This window comes from Gouania willdenowi, chromosome 16 (genome assembly GCF_900634775.1).
Source record: "Gouania willdenowi chromosome 16, fGouWil2.1, whole genome shotgun sequence".
Lineage (NCBI taxonomy): Eukaryota > Metazoa > Chordata > Actinopteri > Blenniiformes > Gobiesocidae > Gouania > Gouania willdenowi.
In genome coordinates this window covers 8,445,816-8,473,520 of record NC_041059.1, presented here as the reverse complement: position 1 = coordinate 8,473,520, position 27,705 = coordinate 8,445,816, and the positions used below count along the sequence as shown (strand labels likewise).

The 27,705-nt window shown below is 38.3% G+C and overlaps 1 protein-coding gene across 8 annotated transcripts in view; it reads right to left on the bottom strand.

The window, feature by feature from the left end:
• Positions 1–27,705, bottom strand: part of mef2d (myocyte enhancer factor 2d) — a 131,548-nt gene that overhangs the window by 37,109 nt on the left and 66,734 nt on the right. For 6 of the 8 annotated variants that reach the window (XM_028469919.1, XM_028469924.1, XM_028469925.1 and 3 more), the window contains exons 4-5: positions 10,937–11,074; positions 2,883–3,105 (exon numbers count right to left, since the gene is read on the bottom strand). In XM_028469919.1, the coding sequence (XP_028325720.1) occupies positions 2,883–3,105; positions 10,937–11,074 (361 nt within the window). Of the gene's footprint in view, positions 1–2,882; positions 3,106–10,936; positions 11,075–11,229; positions 11,356–27,705 lie in introns of all 8 variants that reach the window. The other 2 variants (XM_028469926.1, XM_028469920.1) reach the window with 1 other exon arrangement.

Sequence of the window (27,705 nt, the reverse complement as noted above, 5' to 3'; positions counted from 1 at the left end):
CCGCTTTACCATGACAACCGTATCAATCCAGTCGGTTTAGATAACGTGCATCACGTGGATTTTTTAATAGATCTTTGGAGTGGAATACTTTGGGATTAGAAAAGGAATAAATTACAATCAAAAATCACAAAGTTTAATTAATAACAAGCAAATTGTACAGACTATTTTTTGTGCCCTTTACTTACTTTTATCTATCTATCTATCTATCTATCTATCTATCTATCTATCTACAACCCTGACCCAGTGGTTCTCAACCTTTTCAGCCCGCGACCCCCAAAATAAAATTGCCCGAGACCGCAGACCCCCACTGTACCTGAAGATGGTTGAACACAGACATGAACATTGAAGAACAGTCATGTGGAGACAGGACCATCTATAAGGGGAAATAAAGGGGACAACTTTTTGGGGTCCATCCATAATATGAGCAAAATGATGGTCCATTGTTCTATGAATCTGTGATGACCACATTTAATTATTTACTTATCTGAATAATATCCACAGTTATCCAGGAAGTTTCTTATTATTTGGGCCATAGTATATAGTCATCTTAAATATGAAAATCCTTGTTTTATTCAAAGATAAAATGGGTTAAAAGTGACCAAAAATTGTGGAAAAAGTTAGTGAAATGGGATTTTTAAAAAGCACAGAAATTGGTTAAAAGTTGCAAAAAAGTGGCCAAAAACGTACAGAAAAAGTGTTAAAAAAGGTTGAAAGTGTAAATATTGACATAAAAGTGACAGAAAAAAGTAGGAAAAATTAGTTTAAACTGGGCAAATTGGCATGACAAATCGTGAATTTGGGTTATATTGGTAAAATAAGCATGAATATGGTGAAAAGAAATTAAAAGTGACAAAAATGAGTCAACATATGCAACATTAGGTGGAAAGGGTTTATAAGTGCTGAAAATGTCTTGAAAATAGAAAAAATGTGCAGAAAAGGTAATGAAATTTTAACAATAATATTAATAATAATGCATCAATTTTATACAGCGCTTTCTCATGGACACTCAAAGCACTTTACAGAATTAAGGGATTATTCTTTCACTCCACACTTAGTGGTGGTAAATTACGATTGTAGCCACAGCTGCCCTGGGCAGACTGACGAGAAGAGAGGCTCCATAGTGCACCATCGGCCCCTCCGACCACCACAAACACTAACTCACACACTACATTCATACTAGGCAATGTGGGTGAAGTGCCTTGCCCAAGGACACAATGACAGATACCACTGGGGTGACTGCCACCCCACTGTGGCACTTGGAATTCTCAGTGGTTTCCCATCCAACTACTACCAGGCCCAGACCTGCTTAGCTTCTGAGATCTAACGGGATCGGGCAATGACAGGCATTAGAATTTGAATTGGCTGTAATGGGAGTAATGTAGCAAAATGCATTAGAAGGCACAAAATATAGCAAGAAAAAGTGATGAAAATAGGTAAATGACCCCCTCCCAGTGTCTCCCGACTCAAAAATATAAGAACCCCTGCCCTAGCCTAACAAACAAATAGCCATCACTCTGGTTTTTAAACTGTAAGTGGAGCACCTTTTCATAACGTAGTGCAGACAGAAACATTATTTACAATAAACGCTACTTGACCTACATTAGCAGCAGAAATGTGTGAAAAGTGAAAACTGCAAAGGGCTGGGTGGTAGTCAGTCACTTGAGTCAGTGGAGTTCAATCCTTAATCACAGCAGTGTAAATGATTGCATATTTAAACCTAATGTAGTTGGAATGAACATTCCACTCTGAATTTTTCTATTTTGTAACACAGTTAATGGCAAACATAATTTCTCTCTTTATTTATCAGGAACCATAATCATTGGATGTTAACCACTTTGGTTTTTACTTCTCTACCATCACTAGAAATGCTGGTGCATAATCATTGGACATTTTTCCCCTAAATGTTGGCACGATTTAAAGATCAATCAAGTTGTGTGGTGGGTACTCATAGATTTGGAGGTAATATTTTTGCATTTATTTGGCATTTATTTATTGGGATTGTTTGGCTGTTAGCAGGATTGTACATAAAAAAACTCAACAGATTTTGACAAATATTAACCAAAAAATAGACCTTACACCATGAAAGATTGATTAAATTTTGAATGGGAACAGATCAATATGATTTCTGGATCAGTTTTAAGATTCCAAAAATCCAAATCTCTCACGGACTGGTGAAATTTAAAAAATTCACATCTAATCAGAATCAGAAGTACTTTATTTATCATAGGGGGAAATTACTTGTGTTACAGCCACTCAGAAAAATATTAGAAATAAAAAGAATATACACGAAAGAAAGAAAGAAAGAAAGAAAGAAAGAAAGAAAAAGAAAAGAAAAGAAAGAAAAAAGAAAAGAAAGAACGAAAGAAGAAAAGAAAGAAGAAAGAAGAAAGAAGAAAGAAACGAAAAAGAAAAAGCCCAAACCCCAATGAGTTTTATCTTGATCGGCTCAGAATTGCACATTTTATTGCAATTTAAAACAAAAAAAATAAAATGGGGGCTTTCCATACATTTGGACCTACTGTATGGTTATTAATGGGGATAGAAATGTCTTACAAGACATTTGTAATACTGATAAGTGGATCAGGATTACTGATCCACAAATCTGCCAATATCTGAAATAGGATATTTGGCACTCTCTCAGTGCTCTTGTTTTCTATGATTTTCTTGCCTTTTTTGACAGCTGATCTTATTCAGATTTAAAGAAAATCATTTTATGACTTACAGACAATTACCAAAACATTTTTTTAGGCTAAAAATTCTGAATGTCTACTATTGTAAAACTTAAGGGGTGTCTGATTAATTCAACTGCGCTGAGTTTTTGAGGATGAAGACGAACCAAAGACACTCCTGCTGTGTTTCACCCGATCTCCTTATTCTCCTACCTGCACTGGCTGGTCGCTGTGGTAACCCCGGCGACACGGTGTTGCGTTGCAGAGCTGGTTGCTGTGGCGACAGGAGGCGTGGGTCTGTGAGTGTGGAGGTGACGAAGGACGTGGTGGTAACCAGGGCGCTGGCTGGGTTGTTGCTGAACTGAAGGGTGGCTGCGTTCTGGTTGGTTACTGGCACGGTGACGGGCATGGAGAAGGTGGGCTGCTGAACTGTGGACTGGAGGTGAGGCAGAAGTAGGTGGTTACACTTCCACAGGTATACATAACTCAACAGGTGAAAAAAAAAATTAGTGATCAGCAGCAAACAAGCCCGCGGGTGAAACACTTAGGTACACACACTACGTTCTGGCATGCAAAGTGACTTGGTGGAGGGCAAAAGGCTGTGCTGCCTTTCATGTCTCATGCCAGGTTTAAACTTCTCACAACAGCAGGTTAATGCATCAGGTTATTTGTAACATTTTGCAGGGAGCATGTCACATTCTGACTTCATCCATACACAAGTGTTAGGAACATCACCCAGAGGAGACACGCCGATTAATCCCCCCCCCACTTATGACTAATTTAGATACGCAAGTCTTGATGATCGACCTGAGTTGACACCTGAGTTCGATGACCTGGCAGGCCCAGGCTGCTGAAAAATGACGGGCAATGACTTCTGGTTGTCCAGCCATCTGACCTAATTCACCTCTGTTCCAACTCAATCAGAAATAAGGACTTCTATATATGGAATATGGGCCGCACAGCTCTGCACTGTGCAGTACTCACACTGCCAGGGACCCAGTTTGATGACTACGACAGGGTCAGGTTTAGGGTTTTTGCTCCACAGAATTATCAGTGGCTTCTTTGATGATTTGACATCATTTGAATAACAAGACACCCTGTGGTTATTGTTTTTGGCTTGCATACTCAGGGTTGCATCCCCACTGATTTTGAAGTGTTTTTTTCTTTTTCTTTTGCCCTGTTATTTTTTTTCTATGTAGTATTGGGTTGGTATTTAGTGTACAAAGTAGTTGACTTAGATGACAATAAATAAATATAAAGCTAATTTCTGGTAGCTTCTTGAACAGAGGTGTGTTTAAAATGTTTTGACCAATGGGCCTTATGTTTACTGGTCCATGGGTGCAAAAAGGCTTTCGTTCCGTTCCTTGCCACTCATCTGGTATCGGGGTGGTGGGGGCAAGATCCTCAGCAGAGAAGCCTAGACGGTCCTCTGCCCAGCCACTTCCAAAAGCTCCACTAGGCGTTTCCAGTCCAGCAGAGAGATACGATCCTTTAAGCATGTCTTAAAGCGTCATTGGGGTGACCTCCCAGCTGGACATGCTTAGCACGCCCGCCATTCAGGGGACATGCATTTTAGAAACCCTTCAGCTAACTCCTGTCAACGTGAAGGAGCAGTGGCTCTACTCTGAGTTTCTCCCAGATAATCTATAAGGTCAAGCCAAGACACCATGGGAAAAAACTCATTCAGCCACTTGCACAGAAAAGGAGTAGGTCCAGCCACTCTGAAGGACTTTTGTTCCAGAGCCGATAATGTGTTTGGAGGTGAGACTGACTACGGCATATCTAGTCGGTAAAGCTCACACTCCTCCTCTAGCTTCAGTTGTTTTCCTGCCAGAGAGTGACCTTCCATGCCCCAAAAGCCAATTTCCAGGATAGAAGATTAGGCTGCTGAGGTCCATGCCTTGGCTCGCCAAAACCACAAAGCATCGGCCATCAGTGCTGAATCCACTGGGTGATGAGCCCATGTCACCAGTTCGGGCTAGGCCTGGTCGGACCCCATGAGTGAAGGTCCAACTACCAGGTGCTCACCTATGGGCCCTGCTAGAGGCCTGGCACCAGTAACCCACTGGGCCAGTTAAAAAATTCTTGAGTTTGTCAAACATCAGGGTCTTCATGCCATCCTTTGTCTGATCGTTCACCTAGGACCAATTTTCCTTGGGTACCATTAGAGCACTCAAACTCCTCCAGCACATTAAGGGTAAGCGAAGGAGACTTTTGTATCTGTATATGTCATATGTATCAACATATATTTTGGCAGGAAAAGACTTGTATTAAGTTTACTGTAGTACCGTAATGTATCATCTTACAACATTTCATCTACATCCAACATCTCCCATCAAATAGCAAGGACGAGGTTTTGTAGAGGAGAGTGTATAGAGAGAGCTGCAGGTGTTGACCAGGGAGCGAAAGGACAGCAGTTAAAAGCACTGCACACTGGCCAAGCAGAAAGTAAAAGGGAGGGGATGGTGAGAGGGGTGGGGGTCGGGGGTGTGGGGTGTGCGCTCTTTATTCATATTTTGACTGCTTATGTTACAGCTTCTTACATTTCACAATTTAAAGGTTGGGCAAAGTCAGCCATTTATTTTTAACATTAGCTTGCTTCTGCAGTTTTCTACAAAATCCAACTTTTATTTATGTACGTATCATATATTTGAAAAGTGGATAAATATTTTTCAAAGAATATTTGCTTGTTAGACGAGGACAATCTCAAATGTTTCCTGAAGCCTCACCAAAAGTAAAATGACCAGAGTTCTCAATGGGAGTCTTAAATAAACTTCTGTGACTATAAATTTTATTAGATTCCACTTCTAATTTGAACCATCACCTCTTCACTGTTTCTTTTAAATGTGAATTTTAATTGCTTCTGCTGCCACTTGTTTAGTGCTACACTGAGAATTAAAACGTGTCTTTGCCGAATCAAATGCAAATTTAAATCTATTCCCTCTGCTTTTATTTCACACTGATGCCCTTAATTGTAGTGAAAAAAGGTTACATAGGCCTGCCCTTCATTCTTCTACTTTCACATTGAGGACAGGGTGGAAAAAAAAAACCATGATAGGAAGCTGTTCAGTAAATAATTGACTAGCAGCTTTCCAGAGGCTCTTGTGAAGAAGCTTAAGACCTCTTCAGTGTGAAGGGAACACAAAGATGGAACAAGAAAGTTAACCTATTTTCCCCTCACATGGAGCTCTATCTCTTTATTAGGATGCATTTCCTGCATGTGCGGGTAAATTGAAGTGAATTAATATCTCAGTTAAGTTTTACACCCTATTATGCTCTTATTTTGAAAGTTCTGAAGACATTCTACTTAGTTTTTCTGTTTAATTTAATTAATCCTCATATTATCCTTGGGGTCAATTTAACCCCATTCGATGTTTATCATTCAAAAAAATGTTCATGACTTTTCCTAGTTTGATGGGTACAATTGATTAAGCATAACATTATCATGTTGATATTTTCTGGAGGCAAATACCCCTGGGGTCAGATTGACCACAATGGTAAAATGTGTTTATCTGAGGATTATAGGAGGGTTAATGTCACATACTATATAACGTAGCTCCCTAGTTTGAAATATAGAGTAGTTTTTAAGTTAAAAGTCTTAATATTTGTTCTTAGAGTATATAAGTATCACGCAATAGTGGCAATAAAACATCTTTCTTTTAAAAGTTTTTAAATTACACACCTCCACAAGAGCGCACACATTCAGACCATCGCTCAAGGTCACCTCAGAAGGGATCATTTAAATCTATTTATTATTCAATTTCCAAACCAAAGACAAAAGCAGGGTCCTCCATTAAAAAAAGAACTTTTTTGGATTTGCCTATACCACACTGTCACTTTAAGTCGCGTATAATAGCTCAGCACTCATCGTGCCCTGTGTCCTGCTCACTTTTCCCACCGGTTTCTCTCTACCTCAGGAGTATTTTATTACAAGTGGGATTAGGCATGTACATCCCGCTTCCTAGCTGTCATGCTAAGGATTATGATGCTGAGGGGAGGAGAGGTGGGCGGCGTGGTCTGCATTCGTTTCCTGGCTATATTTAAAATGTCTTTTTCACGTTTCTGGGGAAGTTGAAGTTGTCCATTTGTTAATGTTGTGTCTAATTATTCGTATAGTGGAACAGATGCAGGTTCAACATTACTTTATAACATGCTTACTTCATTTTATTATTCTATTTATCAACCAACATTTAAAAATTAACATCTAAAGAACCACTTACATTTGAAAATAAATGGCATTGAATCAGTGCCAAGGTAAAGACTTTTGGTAAAACAACTGGAATATTTGTTAGTTATTATTCTGTTTTATTGTAAAGTGTCCTTGGGTGGCCTGAAAGGTGCTTTTTAAATAAAATGAATCAGTAATTACTATTATTTTATTTATATACACTGTTGGGGAAGCACAAGCACCATTTTCATTTTAATAATCATAATTGATTTATGCATTTTAAGACACACGGCAACTGCCATGCTAATACAATACAAGAAACGTGTTATAGCACTCTTAAACTTACTGTAAAAGCATGCAAAATTCTAATTCAAATTCATATTTAATGTCAAAGAAATATTCTATTGTTTTGGTATTGTTTTTTTTAAATTATAACTATTGACATTGACATTACAAACATGTAAATGAATAAAATCACTATAGTACAAGTCTATTTATTTATAATTTATTTGTACATTTATTTAACGTTACAAAAAGAAATCACCTTTACGATGACGTTCTTTGATTAATTGCTGTGTATCTTGATTACTGCCACTGGTCATGACTAATCCCAACTTCCAGCGAACAAACAGAGACTGGCAAACAGGAAGCGGAGCTGTAAATTAAGTGTTACTCATTATGGTGACGTTAATGGCATTATTGAATGCCTAGGGAAAAAAATGAATCACTGAGAACCTGGCAGAGGAGTGGAGCAGTAAAAGATCCCTGGCTGAGGGCCAGACGTAGGACAAGAACCTGGACACTACAGCTTTTCACATGTTTTTTAAACAATGAAGACCAAGCCATCCAATCGCTTTAAGCCACTCTTCAAAAAGTGTTGATTATAACCATAAAACATGATTTCACTCTACTTTTCTATATAAAAACCTTGGGACCTAGTTCTCGTCTCTCCCGCTCTTGTTTATTCTTGAACATTAATGAACTTGCAGAGGCAACAGAAACTGTGCAATGCAGCCCGAGTCCTCCCGAGGATACTCAGTGATAACTTTACATGAATAATCACAAGGAGACACACACTATTTGGTGTTGTGCAGCTTTTTTTAAAGGGACGGTTTTCCCTTAATCACCAAGTTATGCAGGAATTTACATCTAATCTGCGAGTGTGATCAAGCAACCCTGTACGTCTGGCACATGAATAATTTAATAACCCTCTCCTGAAATGGTCTGGAAATAGAAATGTTAGTATCAAACAAAAGGAGCAGGTTTTGATTGACAGGACTGAAATTTGTTGTGATTGTAAAATTTAAGATTGCTGTACAGATAAAACATTATGTTTTAACATGTTGTCATATAATATGCAAGAAAGCCTAATCTCATCCTTCAAAGACATTTTTCAAATTGCCATTATAATAAATGGTTTAATTTCACTTCCCTTAGCCAAATTCACAAAACCTATTTATCATCACTTTCTCGACAGAGCTAATTAAAAGTCGCACTAGATAATGAGCTTATGATCAAAAATCCTTTGTCCAAAATGGTATTTTTGAAACTAAGTTTTAAGGAGAATCTACTGCTAATTAGACACCAACGTTTACAAGAGTTTACAATCAACCTGGCTAACAATGACGAGGACATTGTAACTGCCAGGGTTGGGTTCAATTAATTGATAATTATTTACAATTATGGTGTAATTACAATTGTAATTGTCATTTCAAAAATCTGTTGCTGTAATAATTATAATGAAATTGTAATTGAGTTTAGAAAATTGACTTTGTAATTATAATTGCCATGAAAATTCTATAAAATTGTCAATAATATATCATTTAACGCAAAACTGAGGAACCATGTTACAGTTCTATGTACAGTTCTACAAATATGTAGTTAACAATTATTAAAACATGTTTTTTACCAAGCTTTCCCACATTTTACCATTAATTTTTTTTTTAATCTAGGGGTATACTGACACAAATAAGGCTCAGACGTCCACACCAAAAATATTAAAAGCTTTATTTTCATTGATTAGGAAGTCTAACAAGGTAACCAATAGATAGGAAAGAAATTAGATGATAGATCATTGTTTTTAGTGTATTTTACAGCTGATTTAGGACCTGTTATTATAAGAAAAAGCTAACACAAGAGGAATTGACTTTCTGAGGATAAAATTTTTTTTTTTTTAAATTTAACTGTAATTGGGAAAAATGCTGGTCACTGTAATTGTAACTGAATTATAATCAAACATGGGTAATTGAAACGTAATTGTAACTGAAAAATGTAATTGACCGCAACCCTGGTAGCTGATATAAGAAATTTTATTAAACAAAATGTCACTGTACTCCTTGAAATGACAATAAAGCTTCTATTGTTTTCTGTTCTAACTAGCTTAGCTTTAAAACAGAATGAACATGGTTCTAGCCCTATAGCGGCTCTACTGTATCTGTTCAGTTTGTTTGTTCTTCAGAAGCATGAATGATGACTTCATGTTTTCAACAGTTTTTTTTATAGTTATTTCAAACTCTAATTACTGTATTTGATGTAATTATTTTTGATTTTTTAACTCTGTTTAATGTTTTCTGTTGCACTTTTAATCACGTAGAGCACATTTTGTATGAAATGCACTGTACTCATTATTTTGCCTCTCTTGCCATGTGTTTGGCGGGCCATGCACTGTCTGCACTAAATCCAATCAGCACGAAAAGTCAGCTTTTGCTCTGATTTCCTTCACCATTAAAGCCAACATAGTGTGGAAAAAGCTGAAAAGCTGCCCATGCCCACTGAGATTAAAAACACTACACACTACAACAGCTTTTACTGTGAAGCCAAACAATGGTTACTTTGAAATCAGAGTTGTCAACAATGACTATGGTATGGTATGCTGTTGAAACCCATTTTCATACCTTCAGATTTTATTGTTATATTGTTATTGTAAAAGGGTAAACACTCTGTAATGTAAGAGATTGTGCCTTCACTGTATATGTATAAAGCTGCTTCTGCACTTAATTAAATTCTCCTCATTTGTTTCCTGCGTTTGTTTACTTGTCTCTGCTTGTCCGCCTGTCTGTCTCTGCATGTTTTGTCTGTCCGCCTGTTTTTGTTTGTCTGTCTGTTTGTCCTTCATTTGTCTTGCATCGTATTTCCAGAGTTTTCCTGCTTGTCTTGCCTGCTTTTGTACCTATGTTTTCCTGTACATTTCAGATAGAAAGTATCTTAACCACATCCGTAGCAAAGCATCTTCACCCCTTGTGGGACTGATGTATTAGTTTATTTGTTTACGGCCCCCGTCTGTCTTTAAGTCTCTTGTAAAAACGCACATTGTCACTTTGACGGTTGTTAAATTGCGTTGATTTTATGTACACTACTATTTCAATTTAAAGTGCTTTATAAATAAAGTTGGATTGGATTGGAAATAAACTTAATAAACAAGACAAACAAATGCAATGTGATCCAGCACATTGTGATCGTAATGATGATAAGCACATATTGGAAATGGAAGGATTGCATTTTTCACATTTGTTTACCTAAAAACACTTTCTAGTTTTATTCAAATGACACTTGGTTTTTTCTTTTTAGAAACCCAATTAAAAAAGTTATTTGGCTTAAAAACCTTTGAAAACAAATAACATTACTACTGGCACATTAACAACCTGATGATTAGTGGGACTTTCATTTTTGGATTAACTGTTGAATAAAATAAGGCAATAAAGCAACTAACCTTTTGAGTTTTGACTCATTTAAAAGTGGTAAAATTCTGTTTTTGACCTAAGAGTCTACTTTTTGGTATTTGGCTTTTTGTTAGATAATTAAAGCTAGAGAATATAGTTGTGATTGTAATTTAACTTATTTGCTTCCATTTCAGCTGAGATACACACCCACAAAGACAGAAGGTTTGGGAGGTTAACTTAATGGATAGGCATGGTTGGTGTTGGTAACAGGTGAAATGAAGAAAGTAAAAGGGGCAGGGCATGGTGAAGGCGAGTGCTCTGTGAGTAGTCGGGCCACCATCGGCAGCCGGAAAACGTCTGGTTGTCCGGTCAGCGGCAGCAGCAGGGTACCAACATGAGGGGAGGGGCGGGGTTACAACAGAGTGCTGGGAGGTACTCACTGACAGCCTATAGTTCTGCATCATTTTATCAAACTCCTCGTCAATTTTTTTGTATTTCTCTTCTGTGCGGGGAGTGAGGGAGAAGGGCTCCTCGGGGTCAGGGCTCTCAGAGTCCCGGTGCTCTTTCTTGTTCAGAGCCTTGGTTCCCCCGAACAAAAAACAGGAGGCCGACGGACAGAAAGACAAAGAGGAAGGAAGGTAGAAAAGAAGAAGTAGAAGAAGAAGAGAAGAAGAAGAAGAAGAAGAAGAAAAGGGAATGTTAGATAAGGTGACATAAATACGATGGTACTCACGCCGTAGCGTTTGAAGAGACTGTCCAGGTCCTCTGTCTTGCGATCGTTTAACGGGCTTTGGTCGATGGAGTCATCGCCGTCAGGCTCAGGACTGTTGCACCCGTTAAAGCCCTTCTTTCGCAACGTCTGATGCAGTCACAGAGGGGTAGAGGAGGAGAAGGAGGGAGGCTCATTTACATTTCATTTTCCATGCACAGTTTTGAAACACCATTTTAGATTCTGAGAACATGTAATGAACTTCTTGCATTTATGTAGAGAACTTCAGATTACCAGATTATCTACGACTACTCTGATATGTGATTTGAAATCTCTAATCGTGATTTCTGGTCAGACTGCCCTAAGCAGGCCAGATACCATTGTATACTGATAGCATTCACCAAAGACTCTTCCATAAGAGACTCTGTCATTGTTATGACTACTGCTATCAGAAACAAAAAGCTGAGAGGCCACATCAACATCAGATTCACTGAGGCACACACAATGAAAGCCTGTTTACCTTTGAATCCCAGACAGGTCTGTTCCCCAAAATCCTTTGACAAATAAACCCTGTGTCTGCATCTGACCAGCAACCCTAAAACTTGATTCATCCAAAACTGCCACAACAGTTGGGGGCTCGTTTTGAGTGTGGAAGTGCAGAAGTTTCCTTTTTAACTTAATTTCAGATGAAAATCATTGCCTTGCCTGTTAAATGATTGACTAGATAAAGAACTTGTTAAACACATCTCATATTTTGAGCACTTGTAGTGAACTTCTTGCATTTTTGTAGAGAACTTCAGATTAATTTTACTACTACTTTCTATACAAGAAATCCCTCAATCCCTCCGCATATTATTGGCAAACCACGACAGGAAACACTGAGCAGTACACACTGTTGACTAAATTTTAATGTACTGTTCAAACAAAGTACATGCATGTAGTATTGGTGTGTCACATCTTCAGTGTCCTTTTAAGAGTGCCAAAAAGGAGTTTTGGTCATCTTTGTGCAACGGACTATAAAACCTACCTACCTAACCAACAAGCCATCCATCCATCCATCATCCATCCAATCATTCTTATAGAGGGAATAAAATGTATAAAATATTTTGGCATATTGTCAAAACTTTACAAAATAGAAACTAGAGCATTTAAAGAAGCCTGGCACTTAACTTCTCAGCATTGAACTCAAAGTCCTTCCCAATGAAGATCCAGTGCTTTGCATGCCACTTATATTGCTGTCGGTGTGCGTGACTGGGTAAATATGACTAACATACAGTATTAGGCTGCAATATGCAATGTGACTTGAGTCAGACAAATTGCCCATTTTTTGCTCATTACTTAAGCCGTGCATGTCGATCACGCCTCTGTTGGTCGAATCATTTAATTTGGCAAGTCATGCAGTTTGAAAATACGTATCATGTTCGGCATTAGTTCAGCCTGAGGATCTGTCTTCTACTCCAGTGGATTGTCTCAGTTTGAGCAATTACCATCACTGCCACCAGATCCCCCCACAATTTGTTGATAGGCAAGTATTGTTAATGGAACTACATCTAAAGCCCAGAGAAGGAGAATTAGATGCTTCCTGCAGCTTCACCTTTAAAGACAAGCTAATTTCATAGCAGTTAGAAAGAGTAGCGTTCTAATCTGGCAAGGAAGAATCAAAATAATCATGCTTTAAAAAAAAAAAAATCCATAATACTTTATGTCAGAGGAACCAGTTAAGGATATTTATCTCCTCAACTTTGACGTATAACAAATGGTCTTTTTGTTGCCTCAAATCACTAGTCTATAGACATGTGCAACACTGACTATTTAGGGTATATGTGCACTGTCTAAAAGCCCAATAAACTAAGCCCAATGCTAATACCGGATATCCACTGGATGTGTAACTGCTCCCTAACGTCTTAGCTACATAACTGCTCCGTAATCCGCTGTCGGTCAATCTCCAACGCCTCCTTCTGTGATGCGTATCTGTTGCGGCGAGTACTGAAGAGATCCTCATAATTAATGCGTAATCGCACAATATGGCGAGTTGTAGTGCATGCAAAGAAAACCACACAAACAGTTAATTGCGTCCTTCGAGAGTAGCAGAATGAAATCGACTCAGTCCTGCCCTGTAGATCTTCTGCTTTTGTGGAGATTATTGTGATTCAATGATTCAACTATGGATATGGTCAATATTTATATGTGAAATATGATCCACTGCCGCTCTGCCTAAGGTGTAGCCCCGCCTAGCTGGAGTTAGGCACCAACAGACCCCCGCCACCCTGAAAAGGAGCAAGCGGGTCAAAAAATGGATGGAAATATGATCTACCTTGAACGCGGTGATTTTTATTTTGTATATAAACCGGATGTTTTATTTTGTGTCTATGCACTACTTCCTGTCCGGCACGGGCTTGTCTTTGCGTCCAGCAAAAATAAAAGGTCTGCATATCTGTTGCGGTGGGCTCCGGCATGATGGAACAGTTACGCAGCAGTGCTGGACCACATATGAATGCCGTGGAAATTGACACATTAACTTTAATGAAAATGTATCAACTCTGTTGCTGTTACCCAGCAGTTACGCATCCAGTGGAAATTGGAAAGTTTAACTACCCACAGCTGTGCTGTCAAAAATGAAAGTTAGTTGTGAAAAGTGTGGTAGTGATGGTAAGTCTAGGTTCTAAACCAGTAGAGATCGAGCTGATTAGCACCACTGTTGGTCCATTAGGGACACACTTAACCCACAGTTTAACTCCAGTTTCACTGTATGGGACTAATAAATTAGTTAAACTATACTAAATGTTAGATAACTTTAGTACAGGACCATTGTTAAGTAGAACCAAACAGAATGAATAGCTTTAATGAGGTGGAATCTATACAATACAACCTGATTCTAATTGATTCATATACTGTATACATACCAAGTAAGGAGATCACTATCTTATTGCTGTTTTCTGTGTATGTGTCACAATATTGTTCACTGTATGTGCTAAAATGCATTTGGCTGAATGGACATGTTGACCAATGGTCATTGATGGTAGGAGGGTCAAAACTAGATAGGCTTTTTGCTTAATTCTGCGTCTTCTGAAAGAAACAATGTTTGTTTTTGATGTTGATTTTGTCATAAGTTTGAGACAAAAAAAAAAAAAATAAATACAATGAAAAAAATCAACCATTTTTCTAGTCCTAGGTCAGAGTTTAAGAGAAGATGAGTCAATGGTAGTTCTCCTTTTATATTTTGGATCTACACATCACTAATTTCTTGGCTAATAGTGTTATAGTTAATATGACAAATTGTGTAAATATTATGTCACTCAAAAACAGTAAAGCCACTAATGTAATTCCTCCGCTCTCGTTCTCACACAGAGCTCGAAATAAAAGCAGCGTATACTCTCTAATAACACCAATCAGTTACGAAGCAATATTACAAAGCAACACCGTACTCTCTTTAATTAACAGCTGTTTCTGGTGTGAGTGCAGCGTCGTAGTTGCAGTGTGATTAAAAATAAAGAACAAATTACTCCCACTGTGCATGATCACTGAATTGTGCGTGAAAGTGATTCAACTGTGTGCAATTCAGCCATGCAAGAGAAGCAATAAGTCATACCTGCAAGGGCTGCACAGTGAACCCCGAGGAGGCAGAGACGGAGCTTCTTTTTTTTAATTGATGAACCAGACTTAAACCCTTAAAACAGGCCAGGGCAAGAGGCTAATGATACCATTTGGATGAAAGGCTGAAAAGACTTTCAGTATTAATAACAAAAGCGCCCTTTGATATGGATCTCATTAAAACTCAAGGCCTCAATTATTACTATATCTGTGTCAAAGCTGTGTTTTTATCTACCCACAGAAACGGGTTAATAGAAAGATTTGTTCCAACGAGGAGACAGACTGGTTCCCTGAATCAGCTGTTATTCAGCCCTCAGATCTGCAGTATGATGCAAATATAGTAGACGTGGGTACAACATGCCTCAGCTTAGTGGTAGAGACCGGGGACCCCCATTGTACGTGAAGGTGGTTGAACACAGACATGAACATTGAAGAACAGTCATGTGGAAACTGGGGGAATAAAGGGGTCCATCCATAAAGTCAGCAAAATGATAGTCCATTGTTCTATGAATCTGCGATAAACACATTTATCTGAATAATATCCACTGTTATCAGGAAGTTTGTCATTATTATTTGTACCATAGTACCGGTATATGATATGTGATTACAGAATCTCTCCTGGTCACACTGCCCTAAGCAGGCCAGACACCATCGTACACTGATAATATTTGCCAAGGTCTCTTCTCAGAGACTCTGTCATTGTTATGCTTAGCGCTATCAGCAGCATACAAAACCCTGAGAGCACAGAACAACTACAGATTCATTGGGACACACGCATGGAAACCTCTGAATCTCAGACTCAAAAACCCTTTGACCAAATAAACATTGTGTCCGCATCTGACCAGTAACCCTACAACTTGACTCTGTCTCATTCCATTCAAAACTGCCACAACAGTATATAGTCATCTTAAAGATGTAAATCCTTGTTTTAATCAGAAATAAAATGGGTTAAAAGTGACCAAAAATGGTGGTAAGGGTGGTGTAATTGGATTTTAAAAACCACAGAAATTGGTTAAGACAGAAAAAGTGGTACAAAGGGTTCAAAGTGTCAATATTGTATAAAAGTAGGAACAATTATTTAAACTGGCAAATAATTGGCATGACAAATTGTGAATGTGGTTAAATTGGCAAAAATAAGCATGAAAAGAGGTTAAAAGTGACAATAATGGGACAACATATGTGAAATTAAGTGAAAAAAGTGGTGGAAAGTGCTGAGAATATCTTGAAAGTTGAAAACATTTGCAGAAAAAGAATTGAAATTTGATGGAGAAGTAGCAGAAATGGAAGTAATGTATTAAAAATGGGGGCGACCGTGGCTCAGGTGGTAGAGGGTCGTCTTCTGATCGAGAGGTTGGGGGTTCGATCCCAGTACCTGACTATGTGTCAAAGTGTCCTTGACATTGAACCCTAAGTTGCTCCCAGTGATTGACTAGCGCCTTGCATGGCAGTCCTGTCCCACTGGTGTGTGAATGCGAGAGTGATTGGGTGAATGAGCTGATATGTAAAGCGCTTTGGGACTGCTTCAGTGTGGTTATAAAGCGCTATATAAATCAAGTCCATTTACCATTTAAAAATGCATTAAAAGAAGCAATAATATAAGAAGAAAAAGTGATGAAAATATGGCAAGTTTGGTGGCGTTGCAGAAAATGGGTACATAAAGGTACCAAAGGAAAATAGAACGACTGCAACATGACAATGCACAGTGCCTGACAGAGGGACATGGGTAGGGCATGATCCGGGCATGGACGTCTTGCTCCCCAACTGCCAGTGCAAAATAAAATAGCACAGCCATTAAACACAGTGTTGTTGTATTGTTAACACCCTCAAACACACATTTAGACTCTTATATACACAGACAATAACAAATCTGGCATTTTCTGTGCCTGTTATTATTACACATGCATGCATCACCACAACAACAGGGATAAGTACCAGCTGTAGCTGTTTATTCACCCTAGGTTCTTCTTTACAACCTATTAACCACGGTGCCTTGTATTCACAAAGGCAAAAAAAAGAAAGATTGCAAAAATTGCTGTGACATCAAATTCAGGCAATTTTGTTTTGATATTCCAAAGTTGACATCAGCAAATCAAATTATTTATAATTCATTCATTCATTTGTTTGTTCATTCATCATCCGACCCACCTTCTTCTGCTTAGGGTCTTGATTTTGTGTCCAATTTTGATTCATTTCCGGAAAGTTTGTGGTATAATTTGAGGAAAATTGCTGCATTTTCAAAAAAATTGAGAGTACTTGTCTTGTCAATTTCAGATTACAAATGACTGCCATGTGATATACGTAAGCATGGAAAAACTGTGAGCACTTAAAAATGGTGGACTTTTGTTTAAATTTGTGTATTTGGATGGACTAAGATAACTACAACTGAATTAGTTTGTAATTTACACAATAATTCATGTTTTCTCCGTCATTTGTACTTTCTGCTGCGGGCCGGATTTGTTCATTTAAAATAAAATAGAAAATAAAATCAGTTAATAAGACAAAAATCTGAAAATACAAAAATGACTGATGTTTAGAAATGCCATTTTTGCATTGACTTCAATAGTTCGCATAAGAGCGAAATTCAAAATGCTGTAATTCAGTTTTTTTTTTTATCTACAATGACTTCATAATTTTGTTATTTTTTCAATGAACATTGATATTTTTTTTGAGAGAATTTTCAAGTATATGTTTACAGTTAAAATATTTTGATGCACTGCTGGCTACATTTTTGATGAATAAAAAGTCTGAAGCTGTGCTGCAGCAAGTTTGGTGTCAATTGAGCAAAAATTGTGAGTAGGAAATAGGTTTAATAAGTTTGAAAGTTTTTGAAACAAAAAAACAAGATGGATTTCATATTTTGCAACAGCTTTAAACTCACAAAAGTTTCTTCAGTATTGGAGTTACGTTTTGGTGAAAGTTGCAAATCTGTAGTTCATATGGTTTAACTGTTCTGAATTTTCAAAACGAGTACAGTGCCCATCGGAAGTATGTATTCATATAGTGGGAGCTTAAGTAGAGTTGTCAATTATGGCCAAATGAGTATGTGTTTGAAGGTTGGATGTACAAAGAGGTGTACATACTCTGCACAGTTATAAAGGGGTATATTTGCGAGTGCAAAGTAAAATAGCGTGTGCATTTTCATTGGTTTAATTCTATGGGACATGCGCAGGATGAATTGATAAAGTTTGTACCAATGCGGCGGTTTAGATGGAATCTGATAACAGACATAAATTTGTACAAATAAAACTATTTATTTAACATTTAACGTCAAATACATGAGACTTGAGAGCTTTGGTAGTATATCAGTGAGTGTGTGATTAATCAGATGCCCCTCCCCCCTCTCCGGTCTAACCATCCGCCCGGTGTAACCCGCGTTGATTTCAAAATAAAACGAAAATAAAGGTTTTGAAATGTAATCACCAAATAATTCCAAAATAACGAATGCACACCATGGGGCCAAGCGCAAGCTGGTCAGAATAATTCAGGTCGAACAGACACTGTGTCAGGGAGATATTTGCCACACACACACACACACACACACACACTAGGAGTGTGACAATATCTCAATACGGCGATTTATCGCGATATTTTTCAGCACAATCGAGTATCGATATGCTCCCGCAAAGTATCAATTTTTTTTTTTTTTCCCCCAAAACCTTTTCTGCTTTTTCACTAAAATGTGCAGGTACGCCTTCACAGAAATGTTGTCACTGTTTGTTGAAGGAACCAATATATTACTTACTGGAATATTGCACTATACTGGTGTCACTGGTAAGAAAGACCCTATTTTTGTTTACAGAAAGCACTAGTAGAGATACTTATTCGTTTACATTGGTATGTTGACACTTATTTACAGACAGTTCATAGGACACTTTTTCAATTTATTGTCTTTCAAAGATATAAAATAAAAATTATATTTTTTCACTTTCACTATTTTTTTTAATGTCATAGATTATCGTAGATTGATTTCTGACCAGTATATTGATAATCACAGTATCGTCATATTGTGCAATAGTCGTTATCGTGAGCCTTGTATCGCGTATCGTATCGTGAGGTACCCAGAGGTTCTCACCCCTAACACACACACACGATCTATGATTTATTAGATAGATGCTACACTTTCCTATATAACAGCGTTACCTAGTTATTTACCAACAGAAAAAAAGCAATGAGAGAAAACATCCTTTTTATTGATCCGTTGTTTGGGGGCAAAACTTTATTGACCCGGTTATTATTATTTGCCGCTATGTTCACTTAAGGCAATAAAGTCCATGTGTAGGAGTAGCTAGGAAAGGAACAGTATTTTCTCCAAGGTATAACAAAGTGGACTATGGTTATTAAAGCTTTCAATATAAATTATTGTAGGTATTAATTAAATGTCTTTGACACGTTGGTGCATCCCTTTGATTCACAACTACTTTAAGGCTTTATGAAGCAACTGACAACTTGAATATTAATTTCCTGCCTGTGTATTTCACATTGTTTATAATTAATATGTGCAGTGCAGTCATTTATAATGACAGAAAGGTAACTCAATAAGGATTCTTGTTTCAAAACAAGAGCTTGAATTAGATTTTGTAGAAATGTTTTCATTTTTTAGATGTTACTAAATAAAATACTTCTCTAATTTATTAGAGTATTAGTATTTCTATTTTTATTTACATCATGATATTCATGCAAACCTTGCCCAATGAGGCCCTTTTTATGAACTATCATGCGGTCATGGACCAACAGAGTAGCCAGGATTAGTAACCAACTGTAGCAGCTCAGATCATTTTTAACTGCATTTCATTATTATTATTATTATTATTATTATTATTAATAATAAATGTATATTTTACAATGTGAAAGTATAGAATACAATTGTTTCAATATGCAATATGTATCTCCAACTCAGGTTATATTTATTCATTTATCTTTTTGTAGAGTATACTTCTGTTTTTTCAATGTTTTGCACCTTGTACTGTTTAACTGTCTTGGCTTATTTGTTGTTTATTTATTATTATATACGTAATTTTTCCATCTGACTCAGGAACATGCACAAGAATTCCTTTTTTTAACTTGTAGATACTCTACAACTCTATTCTATTCTTTAAGATCGTGTGTTGTTTTGATTTGAGAAACTAAACGCTGCTTCTCCGTGTTTTGTTTTTGCTCTCGGAACATAAAGTAAGTTTGTCCCAGGCGACTTGATTATTACTAGACATTTCAGGCGACCCCACATGGGGTCCCGACTGCAAGGTTGAAAAACACTAGAGCAATTTGTCCTTGTTTTTTTTCTGTTGAAAAATAATAATGCATTCAGGCGGAGAAAAGGTACGTCTTTCATATTCTCCATCTGACATTTGAAATCAATTTACAGCACTTCTTTGGATTACATATAAAGAGACATTTTGTATAGTCTTACTATTGTAAAGTAACACAACACTTTCTTCTTCTGTAATAAGCCTTTTCACACTCTCGGAAATCTCGCTCTCGTTCAACTCGGGCATGAGGTCAAAGGTTAAGAGGGATAAACTCGCCACAGCTCACAGCGAGTCTGTCAGAGATTTAGATTATTTTAACTGTTAGAGCTTTGATTCCTTGAAATATTTTTTGAGTAAAAGTGGTATCGGTCTCTAAGGCAGAAAGACCGAGTTATCTGCTAAAGCTAATGCTCCACACGAGCTAAAGATTCAGGTTTTTAATGACTTTTCAAACTGTTTCACTTATCGACCTCTCCATCATGTGCACTTCCTTCAAATTTGTAAATTAAAATAAAATAATAGCTTAATAAAAATAATCATAGACCTGGTTAGTGAATGGTGTACCTTTTCAAAGTGAGAACTCATACTGTCCTTTTCACACTCGGAAATCTCTCTTGTCCCATCAATGATAATAATACATTTTATTCATAAGCGCTTTTCAAAAACTCAGACACTTTATAGTTGACAAAACAACAAGTCAAAAAAGAAACTAACAACAACAAGAAGACAGTGATCAACATCCCCCGCCAAATAAAAAAAAAACGGAACATGGACAATAACTCCGATAATGCACTTCTCCATCAGGTATTGATACTCTGAAACCACACACCAAATTTGGCTATCCTTTCTTAAACAGTTTCGGAGAAAAGCTGGCCCCTTTACCTCGGACGGACGGATGCACGGACGAATGCAAGGACAAATGCACATACGGACGCACGGACGACCGGAGCTCAAACCTATATAATAAAGATAAATGCAGTATTGAAGCAAGGGGACTACCCTCGCTTCAATACTGCTGCTGATCTGTTCCCATCGGTTTTTAAAGTGCTCGGATTGGCCGAAAAACCCTGGTCCCCTGCCTCGAGTCTGAATATTGTAATATTAATCATATAAACACTATTAAAACACTGAAGATCTCTGGACTAAAGTTACAAATACTGTTAGGTTGGAAATATCAACAAAGTTAACAAGTTTGTTGACGTTTTTTTATCCCTCTTGACCTATGACGCCCCCCAGGTCGCGCATGCGCAGTTCCAGAGTGTGACAAGTCTTATTGCTCTCATCTAAACTCACCTGACATTTTGCAAACAGAGGCATAATTCCACTCATTTTATTGTTTCCCCTCCAACTCTTTGAAAGTGAAAATATGTGAGCACTGACTTTCTCTCTCTGTAGTGCACTGATCAGCTTGTCTCACAGTCACCATCTGTCCATCTGTCCACCGTTTCCATGTCTCTCTCTCTCTTTCTCTCTCCCTCCATTGTGTTGCCAGGGTAGGATTCACCGTGCTGAACATTATGCAGCCTCTAACTGGCTATGGCAGCTCAAAAGCCCCGCCCCTTCCTTCCGTTTCTTCCTTTTTTTTCCCCTCGTGCACGCTCTCTCAATTCCTCGCTCTCTCACCCACCCGCCTGTCCGCCCGCCCGCCCTCTGTGATATGAAGCCTCTCCTGCTCTCCTCTCATCTGTCGGCCCACCATGCTGTTAACCCATCGCTCCTATGTAGGAGTGGACAGGAAACCTCTGTGAACACTTTTAATTTCACTTTTCTCACTCGTTATCTCTAATCTTTTTGGTATTACTTGCAACTAATGTGCTGCATAGCTAAGTTTTATAATGATACTCAACGGAGCGAGGAAAACTAATTCCACCTTTTACACATTAACACTTTTTCAATGATGTGGTTGCAATAAAAAGAAAAAAAAAAACAACCTAAATGATAATAGATCCCTGCTTAACCACCTTATGTTAACATGAATCAACCCAAGTGGGTCAGCATAAGCTTTTTTTTAATATTATCTTACATTATCAGTTCTTTGATGGATTTTTAAAAGAATTTATGTGGCAGTTAACCTTTGACCACCAAAAAAATACATATTACGTTTATTCAGCATGAGGAAGAAGCCAATTCTGTCACACAGAAACACTTAAACATGAAATCAAACCCTAAATCTTTAGATATTGACCATACAGTATATCTACCTCCAACACACACCTGGATATAAGTATGTGTCTCACAGCACTGTAAAAAGCCTGATAATATTAACATCAGGATGTGAGAGACATTCAATGCCTGCAGGACAGAGGTCCTCAAGGACCAACATTGGAAACTACTTGAATCTGCCTGATTTTAATGAAATGCTGTACACAGTAGGAGTCTGTAATCCAATATATTGTAGATAGTACTTAATTTGCTAATAAATGCCCCACCTTGACATTTGCTTTGTCATGACACTGTCTATCATTATGAATAAGATAGGGTTCTGGGGCATTACATCTCGAACTAAATGTTTAGATTACGGTTGTGGACATATTACATAGCCATGGTGTTAAAAGGGAATGTCCTGATCAGATCAGCAGCATTTTATCCATTTATTAAAGAAGATACAAAGAGTACAAATGTACAGGAAAAATAATTGAAAATTAAATGAGAACAAAAAAGACACCAAAACCAAAATCACAACAATACACAAAATTACTTAAAAAACACACAACTACTAAAAAATGCACATGACTTCATTAAAACACAAAACATACAAAATGAAATGACAACAAACATACAAGAAACATAAACAAAAACATACAAAACGACAAAAGCCGACTTATTCATCTTCAAAGTGTTCATTATTCTAAATGCTGAGATGACATTCTGGTATTGTGGCCCTGGAATCAGGAAATCACTGTTTTGTGGCCCCGACTGTGATCAAAATTGTTCATCCCTGAAATGAAAAATGACCCACTGACCTGTGTGGACAGGCCTACCGGTGACCTCGTGTAGTAAAAATGAGGTTGTCAGGAAATGACAGATTATCATTCATAAAGAATCAATCACAAAACGAGTAAATAGATGATCTCTATGAGTTTGTGGTGGTTGCATACTATGTTGAACAACTATCCCAATCAAACGCTCACTGCTGAATGCTATATTCTACATTCTGTGAGGATCTTGTGCAACCAGAAAGGATCGTGGTAGTGCCTGGAGTTCTAAATCTCCTGCAGCAAGGCTAATAGAAAGACGGGGCCATCCTTGAGCCGCTAAAAGGAAAAAAAAAGGAAAAAAAAAAAAAAAGGGCATTCCCTCTTTTTTTCCCATCCGGCTTTCTCTGTTTGCTATTCATCAGTGACTTTCAGCATTTCACTCCTCTTTGCTCTCCTCCTTTCTTTGCCCTGATTGGGATCTGCAGTCAAGTGGATTAACACATTTTGACAGGAGAAGCAAGCAAGCTACCCCCCCCCCCCCCCCCCCCCCGACACCACACACACACGCATGCACACATAGGACCACAGACACACATTTTTGAGCAGCACGTGCATCTCAGAGAAAGGCTGTGTGTACAGATGCGTTGCCTCTCAGCTTTTGCACCACAGTGAAGGAATGTCCAACATTGTGATAAGTCCTCGGTCTGCACACACACACACACACACGCACGCACGAGCGTGCACATGCTTCCGTGCACACTTAAGTGCTTCTAAGGCAATCTGGAACATTGCTGCATGCTTTCACAGGACATGCAGTGTGACAAACTATGAAAGTGTGTGTGCATGCACGTGTACTCGCTCGCCTGCGTGCGTGCGTGCGTGCGTTTGTGTGTGTGCGCCTGTGAATATATCTACACTTCATAATTTATACTCAAAAGCACTTGCATGAAGAGACTCACAGGGGCAGAGCAGCAAACGGGCACGTTATGACTGTCCAATTATACTCCCATCTTTTCTCAGCTGTGTCCTCCACCAACAATGTCCCTCCAAGGATGCTGCTGTAGCTGTACTCTTTTGTGAGCGCTGTACATTTCAACATCTTTTTTGATACCTGCCTTTTTTAATCAAGTTGCATTCAAATCCACGTGTGTACAGAGTGTTTTGTACCTTGAAGCCGATCATGGGTCTATGCCTTTAATTTTAAACAAGTACTGAAAGCAAGAAATTATCTCCTGTAAAGCTCTTCCATCTATCACAGGCCATACGCTTCAGTTGAAGGATGTTACGAGCTATAGGATGGTATAGGTCTAGGAAAACGGCTCAAACCAGGCGGGGAACGCAAGACGGGAGCGGGTGGTCCAAAAAAAAAGATTTATTGAACAAAAATGAAATGTAAATGTGCAACATCAAAATAAAAGCCCATTACAAGAAGAAATGCTACAGCGGAGGACCCACTGGTTGGCCTGGACTGGGACAGCGTCAGAGCTGTGGGAGGAGGCAAGGAAGATTACAAAGGATATGACATAAAGGAGTTGGTCCTTAACAAACGCGAACTCAAAAGAAATAAGTAAATAAATGTGAGGTGGAAAAAACAACATTCCAATTCCATCTGTGAGTTAAAACAAAAGTTTTTCCAATTGTGTTTTTCTTTAAAAAGCCTTGGTAGGAAGTGAAAGATGAGAGATCGACAGGCGGATTGGTGCGGCGTCTGCAGTGATGCGGAGTCTGCACCGGTCCGTCATTGTAAAAAGGGAGCTGAGCCAAAAAGCGAAGCTCTCGATTTACAGGTCGGTCTACGTTCCAACCCTCACCTATGGTCATGAACTTTGGGTCATGACCGAAAGAACAAGATCACGGGTACAAGCGGCCGAAATGAGTTTCCTCCGTAGGGTGGCTGGGCTCTCCCTTAGAGATAGGGTGAGAAGCTCAGTCATTCAGGAGGGGCTCAAAGTAGAGTCGCTGCTCCTCCGCATCGAGAAGAGCCAGATGAGGTGGCTCGGGCACCTAATTAGGATGCCCCCTGAACGCCTCCCTAGTGAGGCGTTCAGGGCACGTCCCTCCGGAAGGAGGCCCCGGGGAAGACCCAGGACACGCTGGAGAGACTATGTCTCTCTGGCCTGGAAACGGCTAAGCGGGAGAAGATGGATGGATGGATGGAAGTGAAAGAAGACTAAAAAGGAAGATGTTTAATGAGAAATTGTAGAAGACAAGCAGATGTGTATTTCCTACTCAAGAAGAAGTACTGAGACTTGATTGAAAATGTACTTAAGTACAAGTATAACAAAGTCATACATAAAAAACTCAAACACAAGTAAAAAGTAGCTCAATGAAATAGTACTTTAAGTAAAAGTTACTAGTTAATTTCACCCCCCACGTATATTTTTGGTAATAAAGCGTTCTACTTTCCCTTGCATACAGTAAACATCTCATGCATAAACTTAAAAAGGAAGAGATGAAATCTTGCACAATTGGAACTTCATTTATTTTCCACAAAGGCATCTGTAAAAAATGAAAGGTTTGTCAAAATGTGCAATTATTTTTTAAACAAAATAACACCAATTAATTTAATTCAAAACAAAAAAAACTCCAAGGCTTTAAAGAAATAACATTATAGGTAGAAACTACGGCTGCATGATTATGGCCAAAATGATAATTACGATTATATTTGATCAAAATTGCAATCACAATTATAAAAACACCATTACTTATCATACTAGGGAAACATCTGTGTTTTTTAATGCACTACTTTTAAACAAACAACAGAGCAAAATCAAGCTTTTAAAAAAAATTGACCCAAGAATTTAAAAACTAATCTAAATATTGCTGATGATCAGGTTAATATAGTCGTGGCAACCAAAATTGTGATCAAGATTAAAATTCGATTACTTGTGCAGCCCAAGTAGAAACCCCAACCTGAACCGAATAAAGTGGCTGGGCGTTGATCAGAAATGGCACAACTAAGAACATATGGATTATGTTCAATGTGCCATTAAAGAAATTATCACAAAAAAAATAATAATTTATACAGTAACGATTGGGTGTAGAAATGTAACAAATTACTTTACTTCAGTAAAATTATTGATTTAGAAATATACTCAAAAAAGTACAAGTTCCCATAAAAGCAACTCAATTACAGTAACGTGAGTACTTGTAATTTATTACTTTCACCTCTGAAGACAAGAATATGAAAATCTGTGGGTCCTAAAGTACAAACATAAAAAAACACATAAACACAGATACTATTTGAAATGGCTTTTGTTCTACACAACTTACACAAATAAAAGTAAGTCTTGAGTTATAAAAGTCTCCAGCAAAATAATGTTTACTGAAACAAGAGTGCTTTGGTGTCCTGTTTATTTTTATGTGTATGTGAAGGCAAAAAATTTTAAGCTTCAAGACATGGGCAACACAGATATGCCAAAAATTGTTTGAATAGCATTTTGAGACGCTATTTACACTCCACTTTGGCTGTTTGTGCTGAAATGCATTTAGTGGTTGTTTCTACTTTTGCAACGAATGATTGTGTTGACGTCGCTGTATCGCAAATGCAAAATAATAACAAAGATTAATGGGAAATGGCAGGGGGATGACGACGCTGACACCCGCCTAACAAGGTGGTGTGGGGACCGCAGCAGCACATCTGGAGAAGGGGACGTCTAAGGACAAATGTTGGAGAGTGCCGGTAAATGCCTCCTGGCCCCAGTGAGAGGATGGTGGAGACGATGAGGCGGTGGGAGGGCAACATAAAGCGCAGAAGAAGAAGAGGGATGCTCCCATCTAGGACACATACACACTGGCACAAACACACGCACGTCCGGCCAAGAGGCTCACCAAGTCTGAATATTGTATGAGGAGTTCTCATGGGCCACTACAAAGCATGCAAACAGAGAAAGGTGGACACACACACACACACACACTGGTGAACACACCTAAAGAGAGAGCGACACAGAAAGACACACTTGAAAACACAAGCACATGCATGCACACAAACGGAGCCAGTGGAGCTTGAGCTGATGTGCCCCGAAGCAGCCCAACGCCCTGCCATGACACACACACACACACACACACACGCACACGCACACGCACCCGCACACGCACACAGACACGGACACACACATAGAGCCATCTGCAGCTGCAGAGACAGCCTACAGAAAAGCTTTACTGCTGACACAGAACGGAGCGGAAAGAAAAGGACGAGGATGAGGAGGAAAAACTATCATGACCGAGTCAATCGGGAGATTAGGACGAAGGGAAAAGCAAAGAAAGTGACAGAAAAAAAAGGAAAAAAAAAAATCCTACCTTCAACCCACTCCAAAGATTAATCTGCTTCACTAACGCTTTCACCAATTTTCCAGCAATTACTGGGTAATATTCCCCTTCGAGCATTCAGCTTTGGCCCCAAAGTCCTTGTGCCCTTATTCATCTATAATCTCTCAGCCTCATGCACTAAATGCACTAAACTGTACAACTATGGGAGTACCATGCTCTCAGAAAAGTCTCCCTTTTGCACATTCTATTACTTTAGACTTGTTTTTAACACTAATGCATGATGGCATTTATTAGCTTTTAAAGAGCATGGCCAACAGAAATAATTCAGTCCTGTATTTCTTCTCAAAGTTCAGTGCTTTTGTTTCACATGAATTTTGCATTTTTTTGATTAGTTACAATAATATTCAGCTTTTAAGTGGAAACATTTGGTTAAAGGCAAAAAACTTTAATAGATACTGGGAACCAAATGTGTCTTC